General features: G+C 42.9%; 1 protein-coding gene across 6 annotated transcripts in view; it reads left to right on the forward strand.

Moving 5' to 3' along the window:
* Positions 1–3,177: 3,177 nt before the first annotated feature.
* tafa5a (TAFA chemokine like family member 5a) overlaps positions 3,178–16,160 on the forward strand; it is a 599,853-nt gene continuing 586,870 nt past the window's right edge. For 2 of the 6 annotated variants that reach the window (XM_055653039.1, XM_055653043.1), the window contains exon 1: positions 3,178–5,072. In XM_055653039.1, coding sequence (XP_055509014.1) covers positions 4,970–5,072 — 103 coding nt within the window. In that variant the 5' untranslated portion in view covers positions 3,178–4,969. The remainder of the gene's footprint in view (positions 5,073–16,160) is intronic. The other 4 variants (XM_055653037.1, XM_055653042.1, XM_055653044.1 and 1 more) reach the window with 4 other exon arrangements.

A 16,160-nucleotide genomic window follows, 5' to 3' on the forward strand; every position in this document is an offset into this window, starting at 1 on the left:
GAATGCAACACATCTGGCTCGGGTGATTTATCTATAAGCACTGTTCTCCTTTATGGCCTTTAGTTCTTCATTATGGATTTTAGCTAGTTCCCCTTTATGCATTTTATCTCAATAAGAATACAAAGTTCTGGAGTAACACTGCCGATCAGGCAGTATCTCTGGAAAACATGGATAGGTGATGTTTTGGGTTGGAACATTCCCAGTTCAGATCTAACCCAATTGTAAAACTGGCATCTGCAGTTCTATGTTTCAACACTTGCTTCAATGTGAATCTCTACAACATTTTGTTTGTTGTAGTTTTGATGGTGTCTTTTACTTGGTAAAAGAATGATTCAAGTAATTAATTTAGAACCTCAATCATACTTTCTTTCTCTGTCAATAGATTTCCATTGTAGTCCCAGCTGACCTGGATACTCTTTTGTTTAGTTTTACTCTCACTGTGACTATAAAAGATTTTTAGATTTCCTTTATGTTAACTGGGAATTTAATTTTGTGCAGTTTATTTGCCCTTTTTTTTCCATTAATTGTTTCAGTTCTGTATTTTATATTTTCACTGCCATATGACTCTTCGCTGTATTTTACCGTACGCCATTCTCATTTGATGTCCCTGACACTAATTCCCTGTAATTTCTTCTTTGTTCCTAAACTATACACAAATCATCCCCTCAATATATTCCTTTATAATTATACTATTGCATTTGACAACGTTTCTCCAAGATACCCAAACCAGATTCTTTGTCAATGTGTTGAAAGCATTCCTCATCCTAACACCTCTGTTAAGTCATTTTCATCTCCAAAACCAGTTTTAACATTGTAATGTTATGATCAACTAGACTAAGTGGGACCCATTGGGTCCAAGTCACACGGGAAGCCTGGTCCCCCAACGCAACCCATTCCCCAACGCAATATTCCACCACTCACCCATTCCCCGAACGCGACCGGTTTCCCCCGCGAAATATTCCACCACTGAAGTGGAATGTTCTCCAGTTTGTTTTATGTGGGGAAACTTTATTTCAACTCTTACCTTGCTGGAGGTGTATTGTTTTCCGGGTCATATCTACGGTCGCTCTGCGGCCTAACATCATGGAGCAGGAGGCCTTGCCAGGACTGACTTTGAGCCCCACCGCAGAGCGTGGACTTACCATCGGAGCCGATTCCTTGCCTGGGATCGACGCTCAAACAGCGGCCTGCGGACTTTAACATCAAGGAGCTTGTAATCTCGGAAGAGACCGAGTCAGGAAGCTCCAAAACTGCATGATGCTCGATTAGCCCCGACCTGGAGTCAGATCGGCTGGCGCGGGGGAGCTGAGTTTCCACCCTGATGCAGGAGCTTGATCACCCTGACGAGGAGGCCCGCTGCTGGCTATGGGAGTAAGATCGTCCCGTCAATGGAAGGTTAGCGGTCCCCGACCGCTGGAAAACAAAGAAGGGAAGAGATTGAGCATTTTTTTCCACCTTCCATCACAGAGGAAGTCACTGTGGTGGATGTTTATGTTAAAATGTATTTTGTGTGTTCTGTTGCTTTTTATTAGTATGACAGTATGGCAAATCAAATTCCTCGTATGTTGCAAAATATACTTGGCTAATAAAGTACGATTATGATTATGATTCATCTCTAGACAGGGTAATAATGCCAGGTTTCCTTTCTTGAAGACCATCAGTGAATCAGATGTATTTTTATGGCAATCTGATAGTTTCAGGGTCACCATTATGAGGGCAGTATTAATTCCTGATTTATTTAATTATTTGAATTTAAATTATCAATGGTGAGATAGAAATTCAAACCACTGGATCCAAATGACTGATCTCTTCCTGCCAGTCCACTAATTCAGCCATGAGACTGAAGCACAGATTGTATTGCACTGCAACGTATTTAAAGCAATTATATTTGATATGATTGTGCAAGGTCATTTATCATGATTACCTCTGGCTTTGTCATATTGGTAAATTGGTCAGAATCTGATGACACAATCCGTTTGCTCTGTGCCTTGAAGTGGAATCTGAAAAATGTTATGAATTTTCTCACTTTTTATTTTAGGACCCCTCCCTCTAGTTTTGAGATGACCAGGCTATTTTTGTTTCCTTGTCAAAGCTGGTTTGTATCTAGAAGCTGGCAATTGGCTGGGAGAGAGTTAACTCACTGTTTGATTATATGTTTCTCATTCCTCTTAACTGAGAAAAAGTGCATTGCCATTGCTCATTTGCGTTACCTCATCACCAATCCATCTCCAGTCATTACAGCTTGGGAAATTGGCAGCAAGTAGCTAACCTGCCACATTAGTGAATGCTTCCATGATCACTTTATGTGCTTATGCACCATGATCATCAGTGAAATATTGATCCTTTCAAGCCACTTTTTTTCTCTGCTCTCCGACTTAAGACACAAACATTTGCATGTTCACATCCCATCCCAGTACCTTTAAATCAATCCCAGCATAACCATGTGCCACTGGTGAATATTAGCTGTTATTTCACATGTGTGAAATAGCAATTCTATGGACTGTGAAATTACCTGTCTCACTGATAATATACATCCCCGTCTACAATCTACAGGCAGATCCAATGAAAGAATGCAAGCTAATTTAAAATGATCAATATTTTTAACCACGCAAATCATTTTGTCAAGAATTTCAGCACTTTGCTTCAGATGGAAGCTACAGGTTGAGTACATTTCCTCGCATATTTTTGAGCACCTTCGACTTCAGGCAACTGCACAATTCCTGATGATGATATGTTTCCCTGGCAACATGCATACACATCAATCTCTTGGAGATTAGTTCCTTTATTGGCTCCATTAGGCAGTCAACAAGGTGATCAGTCAATCAACTGGTGACCCGCTGGTAACCCATGAGTATGGCAGTGATCGGGTCGGGGATATTGAGTAACACTCGTTCTCTTTTCTCTGGCATATTATTGAATAGGCTGCACATCACACGAAGCACCCAATGTATTCACACCCTTGATGATGGGTGATATTTTGTATTGTAATGGTGTCTGCCGTTCTATCCAGCGGAGACTGGGCGATTCTGATGTGATAGGACTGGAGCATAGGAATAGAATGCTCCTGATGGTTCCCTGCCTGCTGCACCCCGTACTGAAAGTACTTAATGGCATTTTGGGTGCGATTTTTCTCTTGCAAGCACGAGAATAGATCCCATTACCCCGCCCGTATCCATTGTACCATCGGCGGGCATGGTCAGCGGTGGGGCGGGTTACATCAAAATACTCAATTGCCACGATGTACCACCTGGCATGGGTAAGGATTTGTTTAAATGACACAAAGTAAGAGCCTAATCTGGAGCAGTGTGATAGGCGGTGTATTTAAAGCGGAGTAAACGCCTCAGTCTGAAGAAAGGCCTTGACCCGAAACGTCGCCTATCCAGAGATGCTGCCTGGCCAGCTGAGTTACTCCAGCATTTTGGGTCCAAACGCTTCAAATGGTGACGGGATACTGTACATATGTCAGAGCATGTGTCAACCTATCTCTGGCACAGATGCGAGAGGGGAAATAATGCCGTGGCCCGCACACAATATCTCATTTAATCTATCGTAGCAAGAGGCAAGACCACACACAACTTCACATTTCGCATCTCCCTGTAGACACAATAGAGTGCAGATGCTGGAATCTGGAACAAAAACAAAGTGGTCTGCGAGTCGCTCGGCCCGCCGAATTCCTTCAGCTCCTTGTACATACGTTGTGTTCCTCGTCTCTGCCCCGTAGATGAACGATTTCGTGCAAAATGTTCCACTTGTAAAGTTATGCCTTTGGGACATTTAGTATTGGATCTCAACATTGCACTTACCTGCAAAATACACGACCCCGCCTGACACCGCTCCGGGCAGGGTCTTCACCCAGAAGCGTTGCTTCAACCACAACCTGCTTCTTGTTCCGCAGATGCTGCCTCGGCTGCTGAAGACCTTCCAGCATTTGTTCTGCTTTTACATCAGAATAAACCCCATTTTGATATCCGGTGCATACTAAACGCGCTTCGAATTGCTTAGTAGAATGGCTTTTTTTTTGTTTTAGAAAGAAAAGCGATGGTTTAAAATGATGCTTTCCAGTCTTGCCCTAAGCCAGTGTTGTGGGCGTGCTCGGGATCTGAACATGATTCCTCGCTTAAAGAGGGGGCTGCGTCAGACGGTGCGAGAGGCTTGAATTCTCCGCTCCAACCTGGAACTGTGTTACTGACCAGAGGCTAGTAGAAGCACCCTTGAAAACTTCGGATCCCCCCCATCCCCCGGAGCCACTCGGATCAAGCGGCAAGTGACTGAAGACTCTCTCTTGTCAACCACCACGTCCGGGAAACTGCGGCGGCATCTCTGCCGGGAGCTGCTAGTCGGTGGGCTTTAACGTTTGCTGGTGGACGGGTGTGATATTGTTGTACACGGCCGGTGCGTTACTGCCGCCGCCTATGTATGTGTGTGTGTGCGGCCATCACCCACGGGCACCAGGCTCCCCCCGGTCCTACCATCACGCTTTCTCTGCGTCCTGACTCGGATCTCTCTCTTTAAAAGGGGTGTTACAAGTCACTGTCATCGCGAAGCTGGGCTTCGGCCCCCGATGTGTTATAAGGTTCAGCTCAGTAACGAGAGTCCCGAATGCAGAACTCCGCGAGCCGCAAGAAAACCAAGCCCGTGGTTTCTTCCCTCGGTTCGTCGATGATAAATGTCTATTTTTTATTAATCCGTCGAGGAGTTTGAATAAAGTGCACCGGGGGGTCGTTTGCAGGTGTTGCAGTTATTAGCAACAAGCAGCCCGGCAGTGGGAGTGTACGGGAGACGCGAGTGTAACTCTAGCCGAGAAGTCAGCGTTGTGTGTGCAAAGGCAATGGTCGGCGGGAGGCGGCAGCGATGCTGAGCAGCGATCTCACAGGAGAGACATGTCGCTGCTAGGGTTTACACGTGGAGGAAGGGCTTCGTTGGAGAGGAGATTTGGTTTGTGAAGCGAAACTGAAAGAACCCCCTCCCCATGGCTCCGCCAAGTAGCCGGAAGGATGGCGACCGCTGGCCCGGCATGTCTTCAACTTTCTGGGCAGTGATGATCATCGCCAGCCTCCTGATCGCGTACTGCAGTGAGTACACTTTCCATCTGATTGTTCCGGTCGGCTAATCGCCCGGTGGCCCTGTATTAAACAGTCCTTCCTCGCATGTCATTGAGCGGACCCGCATTAACTCAGTGGTCTGATGTTGCTGAGATACCATAATCTGTTGTTGGGTCCCGCTCAGGAGAACTGAACTCAAGCCGTGTGACGGGCAGGACGGCGGGCAAATGTCTCCCCGTGTTCACGTTTCACCCAGGCTCTTGCGCTGTGTTGTTAAAATCGCATTGACTCAACTGTGGCTGATTTATGTGGCGACCATAACATGGGATTGGAAGGCCGAGCGGCCTGTGCGGACGAGCTGTCGGGTGTCAGCGCTGGTGTACAGGCACCCGGAGAAGACCGGACTCCCTCAGTCCAGTGTAGTTGACTCGGCGCCCCCTCTCAGTCCTCACAAAGTGGTGACTGATCCCCCGTGAAAGGCGCTCACTCCAGTCCGATGTGTGAGATGGTCTTTAAAATTGTTATGATCTGTTTGCTCGTACAGTTATGCCGAGGTGACGCGGTACTTTAGAGATAGGCTGTTCAGTTGGCTCGAGTGTAAATATTTCAATACATCTAACTTCGTTGTTGTGGCGTTGCGCTGGCGGCATCACGGAGTTCCAGAGGTAGGGCTTCACAAGCGCCGCTTCAGTTAGCTCTTGGGGCTAACGGAATCAAGCGATGTGGGGAAAAAGCATGAACTGATTTTAGATGATGAGCCATGATCATATTGATTGGCGGTGCTGGGTCGAAGGGCTGAATGCCCTACCCCTGCACCTATTTTTCTATGTTCTATGTTTCTCCTCTCCGGGGCGATCTCCCAGCAGTGCCGGTACACGGAGAGCCCACAGATGCTGCTCGACTCGACGTGTATATTTCGTTCCAGAAGCCCTGCATTTGCAGTGTTTTACTTCGGAGGCAGTAAAGCTGCCTTATTGGAAGATGGATTGAGGGGGAAGTCATTTGAGTTTTCTTTCTTGTTAACTAGCCCCCCTTTTTGCTTCTCCGAGCCCCATCGGACATTTGCTTTTCAGTTCCGCTCTCTCAGCTGCTGTCCACCCATACACACACACACACACGCCTCTCCCTCACCCCCACACCTCTCCCTCATGCACCCCGGCGCCACTTCAGTCAGGGGGGACACAGCGACGAGTCTCTATCCCTTGGCTGCATCTGTTGGCTTCAACCCCCAGTCTATACACGGCTCGCATCAGAGTACGCGAGCAGGCAGCCAACACACGAAAGGGACCATTCCACAAAACTTCTCTCTCTGTGCCTGTGTGTGTGTCTGGCAGCTCGACGCAAACACGGAGCGTGGAGATGTGCACTGAGGCACGGATACAGATGATGAAGTGATCCCCTCTCTCGCAAACACCTGACAGTGAAATCTCCCTGTGTGTAAACTGAGCGCCAGGCAAATTTCTCCCAGTATGAGTGATGTATCTACCCACACGTTCATATCTGCGCAAATGTTATATTCTTACACGGAGCTCTCGCTCCCACCAATCTTTATTTATACCCGTTTGTTAACTTTAAAAGAATATAATCGGAAAGATTCATCTGGTCGAACAGTACATGACGAGGGAAATGGAGTCGGGGCCCTTCATCTGCTCCAACTTTTTGTTCAGTTAGCGGACAGAGCAGGTCGATGACTGAACGTTAACGTTCCGGTCAAAATCAATAGACAATAGGTGCAGGAGTAGGCCATTCGGCCCTTCGAGCCACACCGCCATTCAATCAACTACAATCAGTACCCCGTTCCTGACCTCTCCATATCCCTTAACTCCACTATCCCTAAGAACCCTATCTAACTCTCTCTTGAAAGCATCCAGAGAACCAGCCTACACCGTCCTCTGAGGCAGATAATTCAACTACCTCACAACTCTATGTATGAAAAAGTGGTTCCTCATCTCCGTTCTAAATGGCTAACCCCTTAGTCTTAAACTATGGCCCCTGGTTCTGGACTCCCCATGGACTCAGGGGCAGATGCAGAACATTTGACCATGAAGCCGATCAGTGGCGGAAGTGTCCTGAGCTCAGTAAACACGGCTGCACCACCCTCTCCCCCCCCCCTCCCAGGGCTGCACCCGCAACAGAGCGAGAGTGCGGCTGGTTTGGTGCTGGTTTGTATGGTAGCAATGTAGTCGTGCTGTACTGGGAACACTGGTAAAGCTGCAGTTCCCCGCGTTTGGTCTTCATTACGTTTGGTCTCCCGCTTCGGCTTTCACTGGCAGAGGGTGAGACGGGATAACATGAGTTTGGAACAGCAGAATACTGAGTTGCCCTTGAATATTTACCTTATTCTGCAATATATGCAAAAATCCTCCCCAAATTAAAAGAAAACAGAACGCGAGTCTTTGATACGATTAACCATTTAAACAGCTGGGAGATGACTGGTGCATCTAACTGGAGGGAGACGGCACCGCTCATCTCCCATGGCGATGATCAATGCAACATTTAAATCTAACAAGAGGGAAGTGGATTGTAGGGTTTGTTTTAAGGGACCGAAGCAATGTTACATTTCTGCCGGGTTCCTGTGCGAACAGGCGGCGGTAGTAGAAACCTGCGCCCCTAGGGCCAGGCTGTCCCAGCTCAAGAGCGGGGTTGGTCCAGGAAAGTAGCCGAGTGCTTTCACGCTACCCCGTGTTCACTCGCCGCCGGCCCTGCAGTTTGCACACAGTTTGGCCACTGAGCAGTGAAGGGACCGAATTTCCTTGCGGAGACCAGAACCCTTTTCTGTAAAATGAAGGATCCGTTGGTGCCTTCCGCTGGTTGGATGTAAAAGTGCACTTTCCTCTGTTGCTATAGTGACACAACGCAGGGTTAAACGGCAGGATTCAGATACAGACGCCTGCGTTAAGATCAGACTTAAAAGAGCCAAGGTTATTCTTTGAACAATATGGAGTGTGTAATATTTAAAAAAAATTACATTCTCCCACCGCTGTTCCCGTGTGCGTGACACATGCCATTGAAAACCAGGAAAGAGCAACGGTGTATTGTCTGGATTTAATAAGGATATTCAGGGCATTTGATAGTTAAACAATAAGACTTTAATTGAACAGCACCTACTCAAACAACAAGGACATTGCAAAGGGAGATAGGAAGGTTGAGGCAAATAATAGTTTGATTAGCTTTAGTTTTGTTTTCGTTATTTAGGGACATTTGCCTGCCGAATATTTGGCGTTCCCGAGTTAATCGTGATTACAGGTTGACAAATATACAGTTAAAAGGAACAATGGGTTATCTAGTATTAATGTATTATCTGAATTATCATAGTTTTAAACAAATATAGTATTTTAGTTTCAAAACCAATGTTGAATGTAGCACATATGCAATGGTAAATACATATTCTCAGTTTAAAAACATTGTTACTTGCTTCATTAATTCTGAACCAACATAATTGCTGTGCTTTAAAATACCCCTATTACTGGCAAAGTTATGCAGAATATCTGACAACTATTGTGACACAGGTTAGCATTGATAATAAATATAATATCGATGTATAAGAAACAACAAATATTGCTGTTATGTCAAAGATTGTAACTTAGGTATTGGAATGTTAGTGTGTTCTGTTCGAGGTTCATTCTGAGAATTTATGACACCTGCCTTCTTGTTTATCCCCCTATGCAATCAGTTTAACCTGGCCTAGCAACAAACACACAGTGTGTTTACATGCCTGGCTGTGTCAATACATTTTCTGCTTCAGAGCACCCTTACTGCATTAACCACCCACATAACCAGCTGGTCGATAGAGGAACTGGTTTATAGTGATACCTCTAGCCCATATAAACCATGTTGATATGCCACTGATGTAGTATGTCAGAGACATACTTTTATCTCAACGGTATATTTTTTCGCTGTTAACTAACGCCATGGTGATATAAAATGAGGCCTTTAAAATTGCTCTTCGGTGCATGTAGCCCTTATAGAATTGTATGCATCTTTAGGAGCAATTTCTATTTAAATTGTCCTTGATATAATGGTAGTACTAACCTTTTTCCAATGAAAAATATGAAGTTGCCTGTATTTTGTGGAAGAACCAATGTTGATTCCAAGCCTTCATTTCATCCTGACTTGACAACAGTTTTATTTCTTCACTGTATTCTCACCTACCTGCCACCTGATCACCTTGCTTAGACAATGACACACACGACCAGATTGATTATGATTTTTGCCGTTGCTAGTGATCAGGAGAGTGGACAATCAGGATGAGGAGATTGATATGAAATGATTTATTTTGTTCATGCATTTCTAATTGTACATTTATGAAAGTCAAAGATAGACACAAAAAGCTGGAGTAACTGAGCGGGACCTCTGGAGAGAAGGAATGGGTGACCTTTCAGAAGAAGGGTCTCAACCCAAAACATCACCCATTCCTTCTCTCCAGAGATGCTGCCTGTCCCGCTGAGCTACTCCAGCTTTTTGTGTCTATCTTCAGTTTAAACCAGCATCTGCAGTTCCTTTCTACACATTTATGAAGGTCATATTATTTGCAACAAAACAATTCATTAAAATTTGTAAATTCATCAAAGTGAAGATGTTGGTGTTGGAGAATGCGATGTGAACTTTACCATGAATGTTAGCTAGCATCCTAGACTATACAACCAGCAGATGGAAACCAGAGTTTCAAAGTTGCACCTCTTTAGGTCAACTTCTTGCGCTTCAGTAAGGATTTCTCTATTGATCATAGAATTATCCTTCTGATTTCTCATAGGTTCATTAGAAGTTTGCAGTCATTTTGGGGTGATGTACCAAGTGAAGATGTTGAAATTGCACCCACTCATTCACATTCATCTCCTTGGAATCAGTCCATGAAGATGAGACATTCATCTCAGCAAGTACAACCTTTACTTCATTATTATCTAGGTGCAGGAGAAATAAGAGCCAACTCAAATTTTAATTACAATTTATTCCGGGCATCTTTCCATACACCAAAATGTTTGTCAAACAAACAGAATCTAAGCTGACCATAAAATCAATGATAGATGTGAAATTGCAGAAAATTGGACTCATTCATTACTCATTATAATTGAAAGATGGTAAGGTTGGCATTTAGAAAGGATTAGATTTAATGGCAAAATACCTCATGCATCTGGATCTAGCTAGTGTTTTAAAATATTACTACAATGGTCATGCAGGTGAATGGTTATCACCTTCCAGCAATGCAGCAGAGACTTTACCCTGCTGTACAGGTTCTACAGGTAGCAAGATAGGAAACTTTCAATGGTATATCATCCTTTATGGGAAATAGAACGGTTATTCTGAACTGTTTCTGACAAAATATTAGAATGAACCCTAGTTGCCAAGTTTCACAATAAAATATCAACCAATTGTGCCATGAAATGGTATAGTTCTGGTTTGCAGCCAGAATGTGTCTTACAGAGAGTTTCCAACAGAGTTCCCATTGTCAATTGTCATCACATATCAGACACAAACTGCACTCCCTGTGAAAGAATAACACAGTTCCTCAAGACTACTATTAGCTCTCATCAACCAAGTTAAAGTCTGCATTTACAGCCATTTGAAGCAGTCATTTTCACTGAGGGACCAAGTCAAAAACAGTAAATTGTTTATATACATATTTAATTTAGGAGAAAAAAAAGGTAAAACTTAAGTAAAAAGCCCAGAGACTGATCATGAAAAATAATAATTTCTCTCATGTATGCAACAGATATACTGAACATAAGGCAAGGTGTCAAAAAGACACTGCTTTCAATGGTTTCCTGATAGGTCCCATACGAAGCATATTTTATTAATAACATCTGGAATATTTACATTGGAATTAATTCAGTATTTTGTCATTATCTTCAGTTCAGCCAGTATTTCAGTGAAACAATTGATGCTAATGCTGCAGGTTTTTGTACACTGTTTTTAACAGGGTGTGCAGTGATTTACCTCTACCTTCGTCAACGACTGCAGTGCTTTTGGAGCTGATAGCATGTGTTTATTCATCCTGTGTTCCTTCATGTGATTAATTTTGTTTAATTTGTCTTTGGTCAAACATGCATGAAAGGACAACTGAAAATGGTTGGCTGGTTGTGTTAAATCTGTCCAAGTAGATGATTTACTACAATATGCGAAATGTAGATACAGTCAAAATAGTGTTTATATTGACTAGGTAAATTTGGTCAGTCATAATAACGTTAATAAATTGTTTGTTTTATTTGCATTTGGTGATATTCCAGCTGGATAGTATCTTAATTACAAGAAATCCTAATTAACAGTCCTATTTCACAAACTGTGGGCAGTTCCAATTTCATTTCTTGCATTTAGAACTATGGTGGGTTTAGTTACTATTCGGAATGAAAATATATTGGAGAAACTAATTGTTCAAAATGGATTAAATGGGGATGACGGTGGTATGGTGATTCTGTTATTGGACTGTAATCCAGAGATTATAGAACTAACAATCTAGAAATACAAATTCAAATCCCACCACAACATCTGTGGAATTTCAATTAAGATTAATGATCTAGAATTTGAAAAATAAAAAATGCCAACTGGATCTGAATAATAATGACAATGAAAACCACTGGCTTTTCATAAAAATCAATCGCTTCAACTCATGCCCTTCAGAGGAGGCAATCTGCATTCCTGCAAGTCACTCTGTGGCAATATTACTCTTCAAATGAAAAGGACTCAAAATGGAAGGACCATTACATTGGCTTATGCACAAAATTCAGACACAGCCAAGTCCTTTTTAACTCAAATGACCTTGCCAAGTCCTCTTTTGAACGACTGAGGACTGGTGTATAATTTGAAGAACTGTCCCACCAACTGGTCAAACATCATTCTGCCTCCTCCATCAGAATCCGAGAGCAACCCGACTCATCAGCAGTGCAGAACTACCAATAGTCAAACATGTACAAAAGAAACCTCATTGCTACCTACTATCCTCCATCAGCTGCTGAAGTAGTTGAACAGCAATAGGAAGACAAACTAAAGGTGACAAGGGCACAGAGTGTACTCTGGCTGGGGACATCAGGCAGGGTCCATCACAAGAGTTAACATGGTCATAGAATGAACAAGCCGAGTTCTGGACGGAGAAGCCAGATTGATGATGACGGGTTGAGAGTGAATCAATGTGAGGGACCAGTCTCCCTGTAGATGATGGATCTGTCCACGATATCATTGGTTTCATGAACAAGGGCACGGTTCTTGTGGAGACAATGTCTCATCTTCACACCAAGGACACCTTCCGTCATGTTGTGCAGTGCAGCGAACATGCTAAATGGGATACACTAAAATATATCTGGCAGTCCAAGATGGCCATCCATCAAGCAGCAGCAGCAGCAGCAGCAATGTACATCACCAAATCTGTAAACTCATGGCTCGGCATATTGCTCATTTTATTATCAAGACAGGACAACATTCATGCCAGACAGAAAAGTCAGAGCTTTGAGTATAGAAGTCGGGAGGTCATGTTGCAGTTGTATAAGACATTGGTGAGACCCGAGGGTTAACCTTTTCACCCAAAGGGTGGTGGGCACATGGAATGAGGTGCCGAAGGAAGTAGTTCAGGCAGATACTATCGCAACATTTAAGAAACAGTTAGGCAGGTACATGGATAGGACAGGTTTAGAGACGTATTAGCCAAATGCAGGCAGGTGGGACTAGTGTAGATGGGACATGTTGGCCAGTGTGGTCAAGTTGGACTGAAGGACCTGTTTTCATGCTGTAAGACACCATGACTATGACAGCTTTCCATAGGCAGTGATAAGATTAAAGTCAAATATGCTAATGCTAAAGAAAAGGCTGAAGAGCTTGTAACCCTGTTCCACCAAAAATGCCAAGTAGATTATCCATCTCAACTTCCTCCTGAGATCCGCACCATCACTGGACCAGTGTTCATGAAGCTTGATTCATTCAATGGCTAAGAGCACTGGATACAGCAAAAGCCCATGGTCTGTAAAGCATCCAAGCTGTAGTACTAAAGACTTGTACTCCAGATCCATGTTCAAGGTGTTTCAGTCTATCTACAACAATCTATCTACAACATTGGCAGCCATCTGGCAATGTGGAAAACTGTGCAAGAATGTCCTGTTCACAAAAAGCAGGATGAATCAGATCGGACCAATTATTGCTCAGTCAGTCTCCATTCAATTATCAGTTCTCAAAGTGCAGGAAGCTGTCGTCAACAGCGCAATGAATCAATATTTACTGACCCTGACAGGTGCCTAGTCTGGGTTTTGTAAGGACCATTCAGCTCCAGACATGATCACAGCCTTGATCCGAAAGATGACCAAAGATTTGTACTCCAGAAATAAGATTAGAATTATTGACCTTGACATCAAGGCAGAATTGGAGCAAATGTGCTATCAAGATGTCTTGGTAAAACTGAAGTCAAAAGACAAACGCTCTCGGGGCACAAAGGCAGATGGTTGTGGCTGTTAGACGTCATTCATCCCAGGGCAAAACGCTACTGTAGCAGTGCTTTAGGGTAGGGTCCCAGGTTAATCACCTTCATCTGCTTCATCAATAACCTTGTATCCACGATAAGATCCAAAGTGAGGATGTTTACTGATTGCATCATTGCACGATGCTTAATTTCATTCACAGCTCCTCTGTAAATGAAGAAACCCCTGCAGTAAACCATGCAGCCAAGTAGTAAGCCATGCATTAAGACCGATTCAACATTCAGACATGGACTCGGAAGAGGCAACTAACATTTACACTGCCTCAGTGCACTGTGAGAGTACCTTCACCAGAAGGACACAAGACATATCATCAAGGGCAGTAAATGCACGTGATCCAACATCACACAATTAAATTAAATAAAAAATAATTTGGTATTGTGAATGATGAATTCATACAACAAAAGTGCAAATAATTGGCCATTTCCAACAACTGAAGCTCTAACCACTTATTCTGGACATCATCAATGACGAGTCTTTGATTGCCAATATCATATGGGTAATAATTGGCCAGAAACTCAAATGCACAAGCCACATAAAGATAATGAAGCAAGAGCAGGTCAGAGGCTAGGTAACCTGGGCCAGTGACTCACCTGGCTCCCAAGGTGGTTCCACCATCTCTAAGGCTCAAATCAGGAGGGTAATTGAATATTCTCCACTTGTTGAGATGAGTGCAATACCAACAACTTTCAAGCAACTTGACAGTAGCCAGCACAAAATGACCTACTCAGATAGCACCTTATCTGCTACCTTCAGCATTAATTTCTTCCACGACTGTTGCACCGTACCTGCAGTCTGTACCATTTACATAATGCATTGCAGTTACTTGCCCAAACTTTACTTCTCAAACCCCTGAACTCCACGACTAAGAAAGGCAAGAACAGCAGATGGAAGGGAACAGCACTACCTCTATATTCCCTCCAACTCGCATATTATCTTCACTTGGAAATCAATCTCTGGTCCTCCATCACCATTGGGTCGAAATCATGGGACTCTGTCTCTAAAAGGACTCCAGCAGTTCAAGAAGGCAAACCACAAACACCTTCTCAAGGGTGATTGGTGATGGACAATAAATGATTTGAGCCTTAGAGATGGTGGAACCACCTTGGGAGCCAGGTGAGTCACTGGCCCAGGTTACCTAGCCTCTGACCTGCTCTTGCTTCATTATCTTTATGTGGCTTGTGCATTTGAGTTTCTGGCCAATTATTACCCATATGATATTGGCAATCAAAGACTCGTCATTGATGATGTCCAGAATAAGTGGTTAGAGCTTCAGTTGTTGGAAATGGCCAATTATTGCCTTGTTATCGATGGCACATTACCAACAATGAACAAAAAAAACTATTAGTGCACAGAAAAAGGTGCACCAATTTCCACATAAAATATAACTGGCTGCTAACAATATTGAAAATGTATGCCTAGCATTGGATTTTAAACAGATTCAGTGTGAAATGGCCACACAAAAATTATCTTCACTATCAGCTTCAGGTTGGTGTTCGTGTGCTTTAGAGATACAGCAAAGAGAACATCCGTGTCTCGAGTGCTTTAGAGATACAGCAAAGAGAACATCCGTGTCTCGAATATATTGCAAAGCAAATGTTAGATTGTAGCAACCTAATAAATGCATGATATTGTCCTGTTAGCACTATAAATTCTTGGCAGAAAGCGGATATATACATTTTGGGATTTGCGGCCAATGTTGAATATTTTTGAAGTATACTGGCCAGAGAGTCAATAGGGAATCAAACCAGCTTGGCAGCGTTTAGTCAATGCACGAGGCATGAGTAACAAATCATTTCTCAAGAGATTTTATTTGGACTGATCATTAGCATTGATAAACAGCAGCCTTCTTGAGCCTAACTCAATGAAACACCAATGAAGGGAGGTGCCCACTTGATAACCCCAATTATATACTTGCATCTACAGGATTAGTTTTCTTTTTTTTAAGAGAATTAATATGTAGGTTTTTTTTGCATATGGAGTCATTTATTGTAAGTTGGGGTTTTTAGTTAGATAATACTTTGATTTTGGGCTTGGTTTTCTTAGTTGAGCACTTATCCTGAAGTTATAGCACAGGTACTTTGAGTTTTAATTGTAATTTCTAAATTGCTACTAATTAAAATAGAAAATGCATGAAATACTTAGCAAAGCCAGCAGCATCTGTGGAAAAGGAAACAGAATTAATGTTTCAGTCAAAGTTCCTTCAATGAAACTCTTGGATATGGACTCACTTGTTCTGCTGAATGTTTCCAGCAGACTGTTTTTGTTTCAGATTTCCTGCATCTGTAGGTTTTTAATTTTCATGAATGTGTTAAGCCATTTACAAACAATTAATAAAACAATAACCATCAAAACACTGAAAAACACTCACTCTTAAGGCCTCTAATTCTAAGTCTCTCATGGAACTCTTCCAAAATACAATGCATTCCAAAATAAGAAATAAATTATCATTTAAAAATGTTTGTTGATGTCATTTCAGCATATATCCCAAGCTCAACTGCATGTTGCAATTCTTTTTTTGCATTCCACAATATTTGGGGATTTCTTCACTCCATTTCATGTTTGCAGATTGTGTGAATTCTTTCATGTGACTGGTTCCTCAGCCAGATTGATGGCATCACTGTTGCTGGATCTTCTTGAATTTACCCCTGACAGGAGGGTGTGT

Source organism: Leucoraja erinacea, chromosome 22 (genome assembly GCF_028641065.1).
Source record: "Leucoraja erinacea ecotype New England chromosome 22, Leri_hhj_1, whole genome shotgun sequence".
Classification (NCBI taxonomy): domain Eukaryota; kingdom Metazoa; phylum Chordata; class Chondrichthyes; order Rajiformes; family Rajidae; genus Leucoraja; species Leucoraja erinaceus.